The 18130-nt window shown below is 38.6% G+C and overlaps 1 protein-coding gene across 1 annotated transcript in view; it reads right to left on the bottom strand.

The window, feature by feature from the left end:
* Window positions 1–18130, bottom strand: part of iqsec3a (IQ motif and Sec7 domain ArfGEF 3a) — a 182557-nt gene that overhangs the window by 63579 nt on the left and 100848 nt on the right. The window contains exon 4 of the mRNA XM_067392344.1: window positions 7894–9113. Coding sequence (XP_067248445.1) covers window positions 7894–9113 — 1220 coding nt within the window. The remainder of the gene's footprint in view (window positions 1–7893; window positions 9114–18130) is intronic.

Raw genomic sequence — 18130 nt, 5'->3', positions numbered from 1 at the left:
CCACTCAACTTGGCAGTATATTGCCCTCCCAGCTGATTCATAATCAAGTGCACACATACATACACTCACCCATAAAGCAGATGAATCCCTTCTGTTACTTTCTACCGTGAATATTGTCACCATCAATGCAGGGCAAAGAAGGTTTCACGTGGTGAAGGTAGATAATAAATAGTAGATTATGCACCTTTCCTTTCACAAGATGGATACAGAGCCACTGTGCATATATGCAAGCCTATTTGTCGGTTATGTAAGTTACCACATCAGGAACACACTGTTAGATGCTGTCTGGAAATGTCATTTTAAAGATTTTTTTTTTTTTCAAACATTCACTCATTAACCTCATCACTCAAGAGATTCTTGTATGTACTTCTTTATTTGCCTGTGCTATTACATGCACACAATTACTTTCAGTACAAAATGCATTCATGAAAAGGTTGGAACAATACATTTCACCTTGGACGCTGAGGCAGCAATGAAAGGGAAAACACAGAGATCGTGGATGGTTTAATGTACTACAGAAAGGCACTGCTTCATCTGAATAAGATTTTAACTTTTAAAAGCCACATTCCCCAAGTGACTTTAAAGCTGATGAAGAACTTTTAATTAGGCCCTCTATCTTCAGATTATGGCTATGCTTTAAAGGAACTACAATTGACACTGAAGTGCCACTGCAAGGTCATGGGGTAATAAATGCTGAAGTAAGGGTAAAAGTCATCCATTTCTTCAGTTATTGGAGAGGGACCTTCAATTTTCTTTTAAAATAGATGGTAAAACAGAAATGAGGAGGCAGAACAATGAACCCACTTTATATTAAGTGCCAACATGTAAATTAATCTAAAGAATGCAATTTATATCAAGAGTTAGCGTCAGTTCTGGCAGGTCACGTCAGTCAAGCTCGCATCAGCTGTCTCCCAGGTGACTCAAGTCTACCTATGGGAATACGACGCCTATCAGAGCATCCATATATAAGCTCCTCAGTATCATCAGCAGCTATTGGATTCTCAGGAGCTAATTACCCTCCCTCCATCCCCAGCTCCTCCTCACTTCAGTTAGGATTGGCCTTATGATTCCCCTGAATCAAACTAATTCTTGAAATGTGTACGTTAAATTATTGACAATTTTATCTGCATATCGTTGCTGTCCGATGAAAACCATGTCCATTTTGCCGATTTTGAGATTTTTCGACGGATTGAATTTCCAGGTTCATTTCCGTGTACAGTATGCTTCACATATCTAAATGGCCAATGAAAAGTTGTGTGTCAAACTTTTGGTGTCAAAGCTGTCAATCACGCCGCGTATTCCGCCCTGTGGCAGCATCTCGCCGGTCTCGTGAAGTTTCATCGAAGCTCAGCACTGAATAGCCGAATAACACTGTGAGGTTACATTGCCAAATAAACATAGCCTGGTGAGACAATGACTTTCCTTTATCGAGGTAAACGTTTCCCCCCTGACGCCAGACGTACGTCTAGGAGTGACACAATTACGGTAGGACTGTGCAAACAAAGTATCTGTCTAGCATTACCATGTCAGTGTATTGATTCATTGTCCCTTCATAGTTTGCAAGAGACATTTAATACATTTATAATTAATATTAAATAAACTAAGCGTATTTAATATACTAAGACGTAGGCTATTTAATAAACTGAGCGTATTCATCTGTCAATATGAAACGCGACTAGGCCATTCTAATTAATGATCGGAAGAACGTGTATCGACCACCGTTATTGTAAAATATGCACGTATGTCCATTTAAACTCAATTTTGGTCAAATGTGGATTATATCATTACACTGGCAAGAATATGGTTCATGTAAAGATGCTGTACCAAGTATGACAATGCTACATTCAACTGCTTTTTAAATACAGTGTTTTTTTCACTTCCTGAAAAGTAACCGTTTTGGACATACGTGAGTTTCATCGGGCAGCGACGATATGCTGGTTCTGTTCTGTTTACCCTAGGGGGGTTATTGCTGCTCTCCCTGTTCTTATCCATGCTAGGCTGCATGGATGCGCAGGGAGTTCTTGCCCAGAACAGAACCATACCACCAATACAATCTCTATACAATTATCAATCATATTTGATTGATAATTGTCCTGACAGAAACAATAAAAACGACTGCAGCTTTCAGACATGACGCTGTTTTCATTTTTATAGTTCACTTGAAGCAGCTACTATGGCGTTTTTTAATGATGCATGTCGAGTGGGCATCAATGTAAAACATTAACGCAATCGATGTAATCTGCAGCACGAATGTCTCCACAAAACTCGCGCACTCTCAAATATAGTGTCCTCATGGCTCTACTTTGGCTCAGATATTACGTGTGCATGCTCGGTTATGGAGTGTGGGCACCAACTGACAGAAACATAAATCGGCACCTATTGTCAAATACTGTTTTGTCATTTGAATCATGTTAATTGATCTATAATATGTGATGGGTGCTGTCACTGCAGTTCAGAGAATCGTATCTGTCCTGAATGAAACGTCCCCATCTGACTAACAGGGTACTGTATGGGAACGTTCTATTAACGTCCCAAGCTTCCTCTTTGTAACGTTGCTATGTGACCATAGAATAACCAGTATGGAACGTCCCCCTAAAGTGATATCGGGAATGTTATTATATGACCAACAGAGGACCATGTGGGAATGTTCTGTTGACGTCCTAAATGTCCTCTTTGTAACGTTGCTAATGTGACCACAGAATAACCAGTATGGAACGTCCCCCTAAAGTGATATCAGCAACGTTATTATATGACTAAAAGAGGACCATGTGGGAATGTTCTGTTAACATCTCAAATGTCCTCTTTGTAATGTTCTTCTGTGAACTTTTAGGGAACATGCAAGATCGTGAGAATTCAATTCAACAATTCAACATTTTGCATTCTCAGCATCGCCACAATGGGTGCTATTTTGTGAAATAGTCAGTTTTATCTTTCAGGGAATTATTATCATAATGGAGCAACAGAGAATAACCTGAATCACATTCCTATAAAATGTCAACATGTTTAGCTGTAGCTATGTGTGAACACAGACACTTGAAAGTACCTCTATGAACCCTTGAGTGATGAGGTTTGCTGCCACCAACTATGTAAAAAATGGACCAGATGCTTACAGCATTCACATCTGCATTTGCATAGAATACGTTTCTGACCTTAAAGGTGCTAAAGAGGATCTTTTCGTCGACTGAGAAACCAAAGACTGTTACAGAGTTTTTGAAATGAGCATATGCGTAAGAACAACCCCCCCTCCTTCGAAGGAACGCCTCCCAAAACTCGTAAACACTCGTATGGAACACGAGTGTTTACCACCGGCAATCGCTGTGTTGTGTTAGTGGATTCATTATGTGGGTCCCACCGCAGATAACTCATAATCTGCAGTTGTTACTCCGGACAAAAACATTGCATGCGGCGCCTGTGGAGTGTGGAAAGTTACTGGAGCGTGCAGCCGCGCTCGTCTCTCACAAGGAACGTCATGGCAGTGATTGACAAGCCAGAGGGCCAATCCGCACACGTCTCTCACAAGGAACGTCACGGCAGTGATTGACAAGCCAGAGGGCCAATCGTTTACGCAATGATCGCGTAAATGATTGGCTGATGTTTTTAAGGCCCTACCTCGTGCACAGATGATGTATATTAATATTATTCCTTTCAGTGCACCTAATAAATAGTCTTTTATCAGTTAGTAAAGACAGTTTTAAGTAATATTGCAAAAATAATAAAAATAATAAAACAAAACATTCTCTTTAGCACCTTTAATGTTTTACATTTATAGCACACAGTCCAGCACAGTCCTGATTCAACCTTTCCCATCATACACCTCTGTGATGTTTTGCGTACAGAGAACTCTTATCAAACTCTGCCTCAGTCACTCTTGGCTGAACATAGAGAATACACATGCGGGAGCAGAATTTTAATTGGCAGCGATATGACACTGCAGAAATAAAGCCAATAGGATTTGTAAAGTGGAGCTGCATTTCTCCAGCTTTAAATAAAAGATTGTTGGAAAGGTGTATGTGGATGATATGACAGTTACAATAGCGGACAGTTCCTCGGCATGTTAACATAACTGAAATTAATATAAGAGGTAAATAGAAAAAAGCTATAAAACTAATCAAAAACTCAACAATTAAATACACATTAAATTAATTTATATTGTTGTGAAAATATTTAAAAATATATATTTGTGTTTACATATCACATTCATCTATAAACTGTGCCATTTTATTTTAATTTAATCTATACTTAAGTTACACAAGCTTTATAATTTCTAATCAGAAAATACTTATTGTAGCATCTGATTTCTGGGACTGCAGCAAAATAACATTTGAATGCCTTCAGGGAGATTGCCATATTGCAGTCATGCGTGATTTTCAGAAATTATGTTCCTTGCTAGTAAACCAACATAATCTTGATGTTATCTAAGCCTTATAAAATCCATTATGTATGAATAAAAGAACAAACTGGTCCTGTATTAAAAAATAAAATCTGAACAAAATATGTTCAAATTAGGTTTTGGTGAAATGAGCTTGAGGAAATTAGCCAGAAGTTATTTGGATCAAAAAATACATACACAGTGGAGAGAATTCATATACACTATATATCACTGAATTCAGGTGTTCAAATCACTTCCAAGGCCACAGGTGTATAAAATCAAGCACCTAGGCATGCAGACTGCTATTCATGAAATTTCCTCACTACTAAATATTTCACGGTCAACTGTTAGTGGTATCATAACAAAGTGAAAGCAATTGAGAACAACAGCAACACAGCCACGAAGTGGTAGGCCACATAAAATCACAGAGCGGGGTCAGGGCATGCTGAGCTCACAGTGAGCAGAAGTCGCCAACTTTCTGCAGAGTCAGTAGCTACAGACCTCCAAACTTTGTGTGGCCTTCAGATTAGCTCAACCAGATATAACACCTTTGGGATGAACTAGAGCAGAGACTGCGAGCCAGGCCTTCTCGCCAACATCAGTGCCTGACCTCACAAAGGCACTTCTAGAAGAATGGTCAAAACTTCCCATAAACACACTCCTAAACCTTGTGGAAAGCCTTCCCAGAAGAGTTGAAGCTATAATGGCTGCAAAGGGTGGGCCAACTCCATATTAAACCCTAAGAATTAAGAATGGGAAGTTCATGTGCACGTAAAAGCAGGCGTCCCAAAACTTTTGGCAATATAGTGTATATTATTAGGTATAACAGTTAGGAATGCAGGAAACAGACGCGACTGGTATCCGATATCTGTGTTTACATTACTTCCCGCCCCAAAATGATTGTCATTGATAGTTTTACATGCACATGGTAGACCCTCTGGTTTTGAATGGCCGTGCTATTAAAGCATGAAATCTGACTGAACGGATATAGACTGGAAAATAAAAGTAATTTGCGTTTGTATTTTATCTACAGTCGTTAGTTTTAGAATTTTGCTGCGAAATAAAGTAGCAGGTAAGATTACATTTATTTCAATGAATTTGAGTGAGTATGGGGGAGAGAGAGAGAGAGAGAGAGAGAGAGAGAGAGATAGAGAGAGATATTAGCCTACCCAGTAAAGCTTTTGGCTTATAAAAAAAAAAAAAAAAAAAAAAAAAAAATGGTGGTCTCTTGATATTCAGGTTGATATTCAGCTGCTGAATGTGTGTGTGTGCACAATTTCTTTCTAGGAAAAATAGATTGACAAAGTTTCCACCTCAATAATAAAGCTGTGAATTTTTAGTGCGAGTGCATACAGACACGTCTGCTTCATAATACAACATAAAAAGCTACCTTTTAGTGAGCAAACATGTCGCCCTCGCATTGTGGTGGCTTGGAATTCAAATGGGAATCGGATATGCATGTTTAAACGTAGGTCGAATGTCCAGAGATCAAATATGTATCGGATTTAAAACCACATTTGGAATTGGCTCAGATTGGATTTGAAAAAATCAGATCTTGTGTGTATTTTTGTGTTTACACGTGTGCAACAAATTCTGATCTGTGTCAGATGTGAGCAAAAAATCTGATTTTTTTGTGCCAGTGTAAACGTAGCCTAAGTGCTTCACACCCTTACTGCTTTTGTATTTGAGAGGGTAAGTAGCAGTCAGGTTCTGCTAATCAAATTCCTTTGATTAACTGACCATCAGCAAGCATGACCAACTCTATAAAAGCAGAAGTTTTTGCAGTTTGCTGGTATGGAGCATTCAGGTGTGTGTTAACACAATGTCAAGGAGGAAAAAACTATTTGAAGTCAATCATTCAACAGTGAGGAAGATTATTGACAAGTGGAAAACAAGACAGTTGACAATCTTCCCAGGAGTGGACGTCCCAGAAAATTTGCCCCAAGGTTAGGCCGTGCACTGCTCACAGAAACTGCAGAAAACCCAAGAGCTACATCTCAGACTCTACAGGCCTCAGTTAGCGTGTTAAATGTTAAAGTTCATGACAATTAAAAAACACTGAACAAGCATGGCTTGTTTGGAAGGGTTGCCAGGAGAAAACCTCTTCTCTCTAAAAAGATAATGGCAGCACAGCTTAAGTTTGATAAAGTTGCATCTGAACAAACCACTAAACTTCTGTTTGGCCAAAATGCATAGTGCCACGTTTGGTGAAAACCTAACACAGCATATCAGCACAAACACCCCATACCAACTGTTAAGCACAATGGTAGAGGGGTGATGATTTGGGCTTGTTTTACAGCCACAGGACCTGGGAACCTTGCAGTAATTGAGTCAGCCATGAACTCCTTTGTATACCAAAGTATTCTAGAGTCAAATGTGAGGCTATTTGTCCAAAAGCTAAAGCTTGGCCAAAATTGGGTCATGCAACAGGACAATGATCCCAACCACACAAGCAAATCTACAAGAGAATGGCTGAAAAAGAATATAATCACTGGCCCAGTCAAAGTCCAGACCTCAACCAGATGTACTTTCTTTTTCACATGACTGTATGTGGTATTCTTGTACTGGAAGACCCCAAACACTATACATTTTTGTCCCCCTCTTCTGACACACCTGATTCAACTCATCAGCTCATTAGAAAAGAGTACAAGACCTAAACGGAGTTAATCTGAAAAGGATGACACCCAAATCGGGGCCTCCAGGAAAGGTTTGGAAGGCACTGCTATAAAGTTTAGTGTCAGTATGCTAAAACATTTTTGAGATGGTGTTTACGCCTATGACTTCATTAAGGTATATCTTAAGAGTGATGTTGAACACCAAAAGGCAAAATATTTCTTGCCCAGAACAGAACCATACCACCAATGTATGGTAATTGTCAATCATCTTTGATGATAGTGGTCCTGACAGAAGTGGTCCTGACAGAACTTACAGATACAATATATGTGCCTACACCTACAGTGCTTGGCCACTAATTTTTTTTTTTCCTTCACATTTGCTCTTCATTTTCCTTATATATCTCTTGCTTTCTTGTGCACAAAAAAAAAAAAACAACTCAGATAAACAAAGTCCCATTATTCTATTGTGCTATAAAATGATTAGACAAAGTCTAACTTTTAAAATGTCTTCATGTTTTCAATGGAGCGAGATGAGATTAGGGTAAAGGGAGTGAGACAGCACTTTGAATAAATGGGGTGCTATTAATAGGGTCAGACAAACCCAAGGTGACAGGCATCAGGGAGGGGGTGTTAGCCACAGCTGGAGACAGAACTGGATGACAGGAGTGAGGCAAGGAAGTGAGACAGAGAGAGACTGGGATGTAGTGATGTTTTGAAGAGCAGCTATATTAGTGACAGAAGAGGACAGCTTGATATATTGAGATAGAAAATGGTTTTACAGCCTAAAGTATCTGGCATTAGTCACTTTAAGCAAGTGTGATGTAAAAGTTCTGTCACCATAACAATCAACTCTTACCCAACACTCAAGGGCCCTTATGATTGGAGATAAAAGGTTTTCAGGGTACTCACATGTTGAAGAGGTTGAGACCAATACGATATAGGCGTTTACGCATGACGTCAGTAGAGAGGGTAGGAGATTTGCAACTTGTTGGGTTTTCGCAGTGGTATCGGGGCAAGCTAAGAATAATGGCCTGTAAAGCTTCTTTGGACGAGACCTCTGAAGTTGACCGAGCCGATGTGGATGTACTGCTGCTACTCATCTGCTCTGAGCTGTTGTCCGCTGTATCTGACTCAATACGTTTAGCTTCCAAAACTTCTACAACTGGGGTGACTGGTGTCTCTGCAACCTCTGGTGGAGACAAGGTTTCAGAGGTTATTGCTGTCTGTGCTGGAATTGCTGGTTCTGGAACTTCCTGTTTGTCCAGCACCAGAGGTGGTAGATCCTCCCCAAGTTCCTCCTCACTTGGTGGAGGGGCTGGGAAGTCGCCATCTGGTATTTCCTCAGTATCCAGTTCTAAGGGTGGAGGAGCTGGATCCTGGGGAGATGGTGGTGGCTGTCCTTGTTGAGGTTGTTCATTTGCATCATTAACTGGAGGTTGCTGTGGGCTCTCAGTAACTATGGCCCCCTGCTGGACACAATTACCAAGAGAAACAGAAGTGGAGGACTCCATAACGGAAGAGGACATGCGGAAGTTCTGGCTATCAATTTGAACAGTCACATCCCGGAAAGCCATCATCAGCTTGCTGGCACTCCGGGCCACATTCTCAGAGTTGTCTACTTGTCCGGTTCCGCTATGGAATGTGGCAGGGTCCATGGGGCCACCTTCTCTGACTGTCCCTGCCAATCCAGATTTGTCACCAGCTGTACTAAATGCCTCTGAGCTAAACTGGTAGGTGCCACTTTCTTGGAGTGAACACATGGTCTTCATGCTCCAGTTGCTAAGTGCATCATCAATGGATTTGGCAAGAGACTGGACTTGTTCATTGAAAGAATCTTCAAGGTCAGTGAGGGTGCCACCTACTGTGGTGGGAAGGGACGGGGACCGGACGAGGGGGATACTTGCTAGATTGCAGCCTTCAGCCAGCGCCCGTTCAGCTGAGATACCCTCTGTATTTTGCACTCGCACTTTTCGCAGGGAGATACGGCGTGGCAAACGACTTTCAAGGAGGGAGTTTCGGATCTTTTCAAAGTTTTTGCTGAGCTGATACTGGCGAAAGGCCGTCTGAATCTTGCAAGCGGCACGCCGTGAGATGAGGTGGCCCCCATATTTGTGCTCTAACATTTCGATCTGAAAAGAAATAGATGATAAATTATGTCAGATAAGACAATGTTATGACAATCACAGAAAAATATCTACAGTAAGAGATAACAGCATGAAATGAAATCAATAACAAGACTTGCTACAGATTGCTGAATATCATGTCATACTGAGACAAACCAATTTTCCAGTCTACTACTTGCCTTTCATGCAAAAACTCTTAAAATTTGCCAATATATGCCAACACACTATATACAACAAACAAAGCAATTTCCTCACCATGAATTAAGATCTTGAAGCTGTGCATTTCCAGTTGGATTAATTCGACTATGTTATATGGTTTGGGCATTACAAACTGCTTCACTCACTCTAAACATTAATTTTTAACTAAACTATTGAGTAAATAATTTATGAAGGTGAAAAGGTAGTCAAGACAGTCAAACTGTGATTACAAACACCATAGGCAGTGGCCAGTCCATCACAGAGATTATTAAGCTTAAATGACAAAGTGTGGCATGCAATGTTGTCTATAATAGACTGTGGTATCTAAAGCATATTTCAGTTACAAATAAGATGATACATTAAATTAAATGATCCCCCCCACACACACACACACACACACATATAATATATATATATATTAGATTGACAGACTTTAATTGATTTCAATTTAAATGTTTCAGAAGGGGAGTAATATATTGTGACAAGATGAAAAGTGAAATTGAGTTTGGAACTTTAGATCTGCTAAAGTAGATACAAATTTCACATTTGTTCATTATAGCAAGATTAGGGCATTACTGTATAACCAGACTTCATAACTCTGACTTGATAGGATTCCTTTTGTAGCCCCAACATTACTTTCCAAGCTGAAGTTAAGAGTATTCATTTGTTCCAGTAATCATAAATTCAAGACCCTAACTGATTTCTAAAGCTGCATTTCACCCGCTAGTCTCCTTTTGTGCTTCCATCAGCTGTCAGTGGTCTTGTCCTTTCCTGGGTGAGCTCAGATTAGAGGTCATTCAAGTCCTGCCATTTCAAAACGGTCTGATAAGACAGAGTGAGCTGATGCAATCAGTCATTGTTACAGATTCAAACTCCCTGAGAGTTTGAATAACACCAGAAAGCCATCTTATCTTAGCAATCTACATTTGTCTTAGACTAGGTTAGAAAGGAGACATATGTCTGGGGAATATTAAGTTCTGAATAGGGCCTGGGCTCTGAGCTACAGAGTTTCTTATCTATTAAAAGCTATGAACTGGGAATGCTACTGCCTTCGAGTACTCCCCACTACCCCCACCCCTCCCCCCCTCCCCAGGTAGTTCATAATGCAAATGTACAACAATGGACTCTCTCTTTATGAGTAAATTTCAACCTTAAAACAAAGACTTGCAGCAACAAATCAGGCTGTACCTGAGCACAAAGCCTCACATCTGGAACTTTGGAGATTAAATAGCAGTTGTGGCCTTGGACACAAGATGGGTTTTCAAAAAGAATGCCACCATTGCTCTTTTATTTTCATATGCTGCATGTGCTTTGAAATATGATGGTGAATAAATCAAGGATGGCACCAGTTTTTCACAGAGCAGATATCTCTGACATTCAATGCTATTAATGTTTTAGAACTCTTGGAAAGGAAAGTGAAAGAGATGACAGAATTGTTGAAATACAATGAGATGACAAAGAGAGAGAGAGAGAGAGAGAGAGAGAGACAAATTCGGTTGCTGGGATCAAAAAAAAAAAAAAAAAAAAAAAAGATCCCCAAAACCCTAAGGTGTGGTAAGAATACCATGGAAAAACAAGTCTGTAACAGAGCAGGGGCATGAAAGAGGGTGTGAGCAAAAGACAAAGAGACAAGAAGGCGTGTAACGAATGCAGCCCTGCTGCAAATCCACCCATTAGCCAGCTGTCAGGTCCGTTACCAATCACTTCACTAAGCGGCGCCGGGGAGAGAGATCATTCCGGAACCACTGTGGCCGTAATGGAAGGGGGTATAGCAATGACACTGCTCCCTATCAACTCAGCCCAGGCAAATCAGACTTGACAGCTGGATCAGCACTCTGTCCAAGCTCACTTCTTCACCATCCCAGCAGAAAATGACATATCATACATATCCAAACAAAACAGGCCATAAACTACACAAGAAAGGTGATAGAGGCGGGTGTTAAACAGAAATCCTACGATAACATTAAAATCCTACCCCAACTAGACCCCTATGCGATCCCCCTGGTTGAAAGAACTTTTGGGGGTATTCAATTTGTTTTCTAATTAGAAATCCCAGAAATATACCAATAATTCGTAAATGCTACAAAATGTGTGAAATTAAACATTTTGTCAATTTGTTTTGATTATAGCTTACAATTAGTAAGCCGGCTAAGTTAGCAAGATAAGCTAGCATACACTATGCAAGATCTTGATAATATAATATTAAAGGGAAACCGCTGAAAAGGATCAATTGGTCTTAGCTGTTTTCTGTCACATATCTGTTCATATTTTGGTGCTTGACATTAGTCTCTCATTTGCATTGATTTGTGTCTCAAGGATACATGTATATTTATGAGGCCATCAGCATAAGACAGGATAATCAAAGGTCTCATTGGGAGGTTAGGCATACCTTCATTAGCATAAAGAGGCAATCACACAGAAGAGGTGCTGTAGTAGTTATCTATGGAATCATCAGCCTCTGAGAGATCGTGTCTAGAGTCACTAAAGCCAGATTATCAGCACTCAGACATCCTCTGAAGGAGCTGACTTTGCTGACAGTGGATCATGGCTCAAAGCATTTAACTCAGCACATTTCAGCCTTGTCAGTCAGGATAGTTCTTAAAAGATAGAAAGCCATTATAAAATAGCTATATATGCACACCTGTGACAGCACATCATTAGAATTCCTAATAGATGTTCCTACATAGGTTGTTAGCATTACCATACAGTAATTACAGGTTTTTTGTTTTTTATAAGCATCCATGTCCAGTTTTAGGGGTAACGCATTACAAGCAACTTGAGTTATGTTTTCAGGTTACTTTTTCAGGTAACTAGTAAAGTAATGCATTACTTTTTTCAATTTACAACAAAATAGCTAAGTTACTTTTTAAAGTAAGTAACGCAAGTTACTTTTTTCACATTTATTGCTTGACAGCTCTCCTGTCCCCATGCATGTTGAGAGAAACCTTTATTTATATAAAGAGGTGTTGTGTGTGCTGTGTGAACATGATGATTATTGTAGTTCTAGACTAAATGTGAACATATATTTACTCATCTCACTTGCACAAAACCATTCAGTATTCCTCAAAATGAATAAAAACAGTGAAATGCAATCTCATGAATTGAACGCAAACCTGTAATAATTAAATATATTAAATTACACAAATATACTTTATGTATTTAATCTCACTTTATTAACCAATGTCTTTGCTGCTGACCTTCAATTATCCAATTCAGCCATACTAATAAGCAAAAATGACTTTAGATTAGATTTAGAAATAAGAGTGTTGAACTTCTTTCTCCTGTATCCTATTCTTCTTTAATCCAGAATGGCAGCATATCTGAAAGGTTTGTTTGAGCTGTGCCTTCTACTGTACAGCCGTAAAGATGTGTGAAAGGGCCCTAACATTTGCCAATGATAGAGCTTTTTTGTTGTTTGTAAAAAAAACAATCAAGCAAGCCCAGTCCAGGTGAGAAAAAGTAATGCCAAAGTAATGTAACACATTAATTTTCATAAAAAAATAAACTAACACAATAAGTTACTTTTTTAGGGAGTAATGCAATATTGTAATGCATTACTTTTAAAAGTAACTTTCCCCAACACTGACCATGTTTTCGCAGAATTTGTAAGCACAATTTGTAAACTTCAAATTTTCGGAGAGTCATCATGTCATAAAAATAATCCTGGCATGAGTTGAATAAGGCTATTGAACAGAATTCTTTTATTCAGATAATTACAAATTATTTTTATTAAGTAATAATTATTTTATATTGTGTTAAATGTGCTGTTACCACCTTTTTATAAAAGCAATAAGGATGACAACTCTCAAATCATTGTGAGAGATGACAAAAATGTGACTACATATATACAAGTGCTGGTCATATAATTAGAATATCATCAAAAAGTTGATTTATTTCACTAATTCCATTCAAAAAGTGAAACTTGTATATTATATTCATTCACACAGACTGATATTTTTCAAATGTTTATTTCTTTTAATTTTGATGATTATAAAATCCCAAATTCAGTATCTCAGAAAATTAGAATATTAATAAAGACCAATACAAAGGAAGGATTTTTAGAAATCTTGGCCAACTGAAAAGTATGAACATGAAAAGTATGAGCATGTATAGCACTCAATACTTAGTTGGGGCTCCTTTTGCCTGAAATACTGCAGCAATGTGGCATGGCATGGAGTCGATCAGTCTGTGGCACTGCCCAGGTGTTATGAGAGCGCAGGTTGCTCTGATAGTGGCCTTCAGCTCTTCTGCATTGTTGGGTCTGGCATATTGCATCTTCCTCTTCACAATACCCCATAGATTTTCTATGGGGTTAAGGTCAGGCGAGTTTGCTGGCCAATTAAGAACAGGGATACCATGGCCCTTAAACCAGGTACTGGTAGCTTTGGCACTGTGTGCAGGTGCCAAGTCCTGTTGGAAAATGAAATCTGCATCTCCATAAGTTGGTCAGCAGCAGGAAGCATGAAGTGCTCTAAAACTTCCTGGTATACAGCTGCGTTGACCTTGGACCTCAGAAAACACAGTGGACCAACACCAGCAGATGACATGGCACCCCAAACCATCACTAACTGTGAAAACTTTACACTGGACCTCAAGCAACGTGGATTGTGTGCCTTTCCTCTCTTCCTCCAGACTCTGGGACCCTGATTTCCAAAGGAAATGCAAAATTTACTTTCATCAGAAAACATAACTTTGGACCACTCAGCAGCAGTCCAGTCCTTTTTGTCTTTAGCCCAGGCAAGATGCTTCTGACGTGAGAGAGGCTTTACACAAGGAATGCAACAGCTGAAACCCATGTCTTGCATACGTCTGTGCGTAGTGGTTCTTGAAGCACTGACTCCAGCTGCAGTCCACTCTTTGTGAATCTCCCCCATATTTTTGAATGGGTTTTGTTTCACAATCCTCTCCAGGGTGCGGTTATCTCTATTGCTTGTACACTTTTTTCTACCACATCTTTTCCTTCCCTTTGCCTCTTTATTAATGTGCTTGGACACAGAGCTCTGTGAACAGCCAGCCTCTTTTGCAATGACCTTTTGTGTCTTACCCTCCTTGTGCAATGTGTCAATGGTCGTCTTTTGGACAACTGTCAAGTCAGCAGTCTTCCCCATGATTGTGTAGCCTACAGAACTAGACTGAGAGACCATTTAAAGGCCTTTGCAGGTGCTTTGAGTTAATTAGCTGATTAGAGTGTGGCACCAGGTGTCTTCAATATTGAACCTTTTCACAATATTCTAATTTACTGAGATACTGAATTTGGGATTTTCCTTAGTTATCAGTTATAATCATCAAAATTAAAAGAAATAAACATTTGAAATATATCAGTCTGTGTGTAATGAATTAATATAATATACAAGTTTCACTTTTTGAATGGAATTAGTGAAATAAATCAACTTTTTGAAGATATTCTAATTATATGACCAGCACCTGTACATATATATCAGGCCAGTCAACATTAACACGTTAACACATGTGATCAATTCAAAATCTTTAACGCATTAAAATAATTTAACGCATTTAACGCAAAAAAAAAAAAAAATTACGGAAGCATGTGAAATTGGATCATAACGTAATTTACGTCACGCAGTTAGATGATCTTAAAAGTTTGTGCTGATTATATCAGAGATGGCAGAGAGAATTATTCATTCCAGTGTCTGTTTCGCTTTAAAACACGAACTCTCTGTCATATTGTGTCATTGTATCTGAAGAATGCATCGCGCTGTTCCTGTCTGAATGGAACATCGAAACATCCCACTGCTACATGGCCAGATGATATGAAAACTATGTTTCTCGGCTGGATAAAGCAAACCAGCGTCTCGCTATAGAAGTTTTAAGCATGTGAGTCCGTTATATTGATGTGCAGACAAATCATGTATGAGCGCACTCGAAGCACTGATCGCACATTGTATTTATGCACAGACACATTTCAGTACATTTACGTTGTTTTCACACACATTCAAGATGTTTGGAGTTGTCCTGTGTACAGTATGTTGCTGTGTACTTTAGTATATATGCAGGTCAAGGAGGTTGGTTTAGGTTTTTTTTTTTTTTGCCATCTCCATGTGGTGCTGTTCAGTATCGCAACTTGACTTGTTTAAAATGTAAACAAGCTCTTTGCTGTTGCACATAATATACACTGTGAATTCTGAAACGTATTTTGCTGTTAATTTTTTTTATGGGTGCTTTGGTGTACATATATATATATATATATATATATATATATATATATATATAAACTGCAGAATTACTTATTTTATTGTTTTTGTTTTGTATTGTTAATTATTGTTTTTTATTATTATTATTTTTTTTTTTCAGAAATAAAGGTTGAAATTTTCATCTAATAACAGACTTCATCTATTTCATCTTCATATTTATTTTTTCTATTTATGTTTTGTGTGTAGACCTGAGGGGACAAAATGTAATAGCTTTAGATGGCATGAAAATTCTACTTGAATGTGAAAATTATAAACATACCAAAAATTAATAAAGAGCTTTACTGTGCCCCCTTCTCAAAATATTAACCTCAGACTGGTTAAAAAAAAAAGTCAGAAAACACTGTAACCAGGAGAGGGAACACAGGAACAATATCTATTTTCACTGTTCTCAGCACCAATGTCATCAAATTTGCTAATCCACCTTTTTATTTTTTTCAAACATCAGCAGTTCAGCAACAAGACTGCAAGTAAACACCTCAATCTTTTCTGTGTGTCGCTGCTTTGAAAGTCTGTCAGAGAGTTGTGCAGAGGGGATTCAGATTAGTTCTATTTATAAAACAGTAGGCTGAGATATGGACCTATTTCTCATGAATACCCATTTTTCATTAGCCTAGGTTTCTCTGAGTGATTATAGTAAGAGGAAGTTCAATCTAATGCATCACATGCTAACGATTATCTGCAATAGTGTGTGTGTCTGTGTGTGTGTTTGTGTGTGTGTGTGTGTGTGTGAGGGGGTGATGCCCTGGCTTTCATGGAAGTTTCTGGAGCACTTGTGAAAAATAATTACTCTAAGAGAACACAGGAATTCTCCAGAAGTAATGTCCTAATCCTGAGTGGCACTGGACATGAAATGAAGTTCAAGCTGATTAATGTGTGTCAATAAACACCTGGAGTAAAGCACTCAACTGACTAAATTTGTTCAACAGCCAGTTGATTGTATTTGTAAATGACATTTGATGGTAATACATATAATCACTAACTAAACAATACTACATTCAGTCATTTTTTTTTTTTTTCAGACTTTTTCTGTATATATCTGTACAAGCATATGCGTCAAAATGCCAGCAGCCTCAGCTCTGATAATTTGTCTGTGCTGGGAGTTGGGAATTTTATGTGTGAACAAAGCTATAACAGTAACACTTTGAGCATTTTCAAGCATAGGACACTCTGATACACGTCTAATGTCAAAAAGATTGAGAATATCCAAGCTGATTCTGCTGGTTAGGTAATTTCTCCCAAATGACATATTGGTGAAGGAGAAGTGTGAATAGCAATGTATTAAGCACAGCTGTAGCTTTCTGACTCCAATTTTCACAATATGGTTTAAAATTCACTGGTAACACTTTATTTGATAGTCCACTTTAGATATTCTACTAACTATAACTTTGCAACTACATGTCAACTTTGCAACTACATGTCAAAAAGCAGCTAGAGTATTAGTAGACTGTCTGCCTAATATCTGCTAACACTTTATTTTGATGCTCCCCCTGCAGACATTCTACTGACTATAAGTAACTTTGCAAGTACTGTATGTCAACTTATTCTACAAACCCGAACCCTAAACGAACACTCTACTAATACTCTGAGAGTTAGTTGATATGTAGTTGCAAATGAATGAGAGTTAGCTGACATGTAGTTGCAAAGTTACTTATAGTTAGTAGAGTGTTTAAAGTGTAAATGTTACTCAAGCTTTGTCAACGTTAGAATTGTGTAATGTCAGTCTTTTTAATATGCCGGTAAAAATACTGTAGGCTTTCTTCAGGTCTTTATTAAAATTAAGCAAAATAAAACGGCAAATGTTTACTTTCGCAATCCATCACATATTTGTGAGCTTGCAGTGGGATTCTCTTAAGTGAGAATGAGAAGTTTAAAGCTTACAGGCTTCCGTACATCTTCCTCCCGCAGCGTCTTCTGGGATTTCAAATAGTTCGATTCTGTAAGTCTGAATTCGATGCATCCTCGATATCAAGAACACATCTGAGTACTTTCACGCATCCTATGTACTTGATTCTTGATATTGGCATTGGACTTCGACGGTTGATGATAACGTAGTGTGAGAACACAAGAATGCATGATCGCTTAAGAATGCATATCGAGAAACGGCCATTGTTTTATTTTCATTTTCATAGACTTTTAGTTTGTTTATTCCTGTTTTTCCTTTCCGTTTCTTAGGTTGTCATAGTTTCGACGTATGTTTCATTTGTTGTCATTGTTACTCATTGTTTGGTTGATTAGCCCCACCTCTTGTTTCCTTCCTTAGTTATCCTGTGTATATATGGTCCTCAGTTTCAGTTGTTCATCTATTCTAATTAGTTGTTTAGTGTTTTGATTTTTGTTATTAAAAGTTACTGCTGTGCTTAGGTCCTGCCTCAACTCTTCATTCCTGCAAGCAATGCTGACAATAAGCAAGATAAAGGTGCATTTAAGTTACAGATAAATCTGTGTTGTATGTGTGTGTGTGTGTGTGTGTGTCTCAGAGTGTGAGAGACATACTAGTATCCTCTAGTACTAATCCGCAGTGTCAGACTCTGCACTGTTATCTGCCTTCAAGAGAGATTTCACACCTCTACAGACAGAAGATCAATGCAGACACACAAAGAGCCATACAAGTGA

This window comes from Chanodichthys erythropterus, chromosome 8, assembly GCF_024489055.1.
Source record: "Chanodichthys erythropterus isolate Z2021 chromosome 8, ASM2448905v1, whole genome shotgun sequence".
In the NCBI taxonomy this organism is placed as follows: domain Eukaryota; kingdom Metazoa; phylum Chordata; class Actinopteri; order Cypriniformes; family Xenocyprididae; genus Chanodichthys; species Chanodichthys erythropterus.
This window is presented reverse-complemented; position numbering and strand designations above follow the sequence as displayed.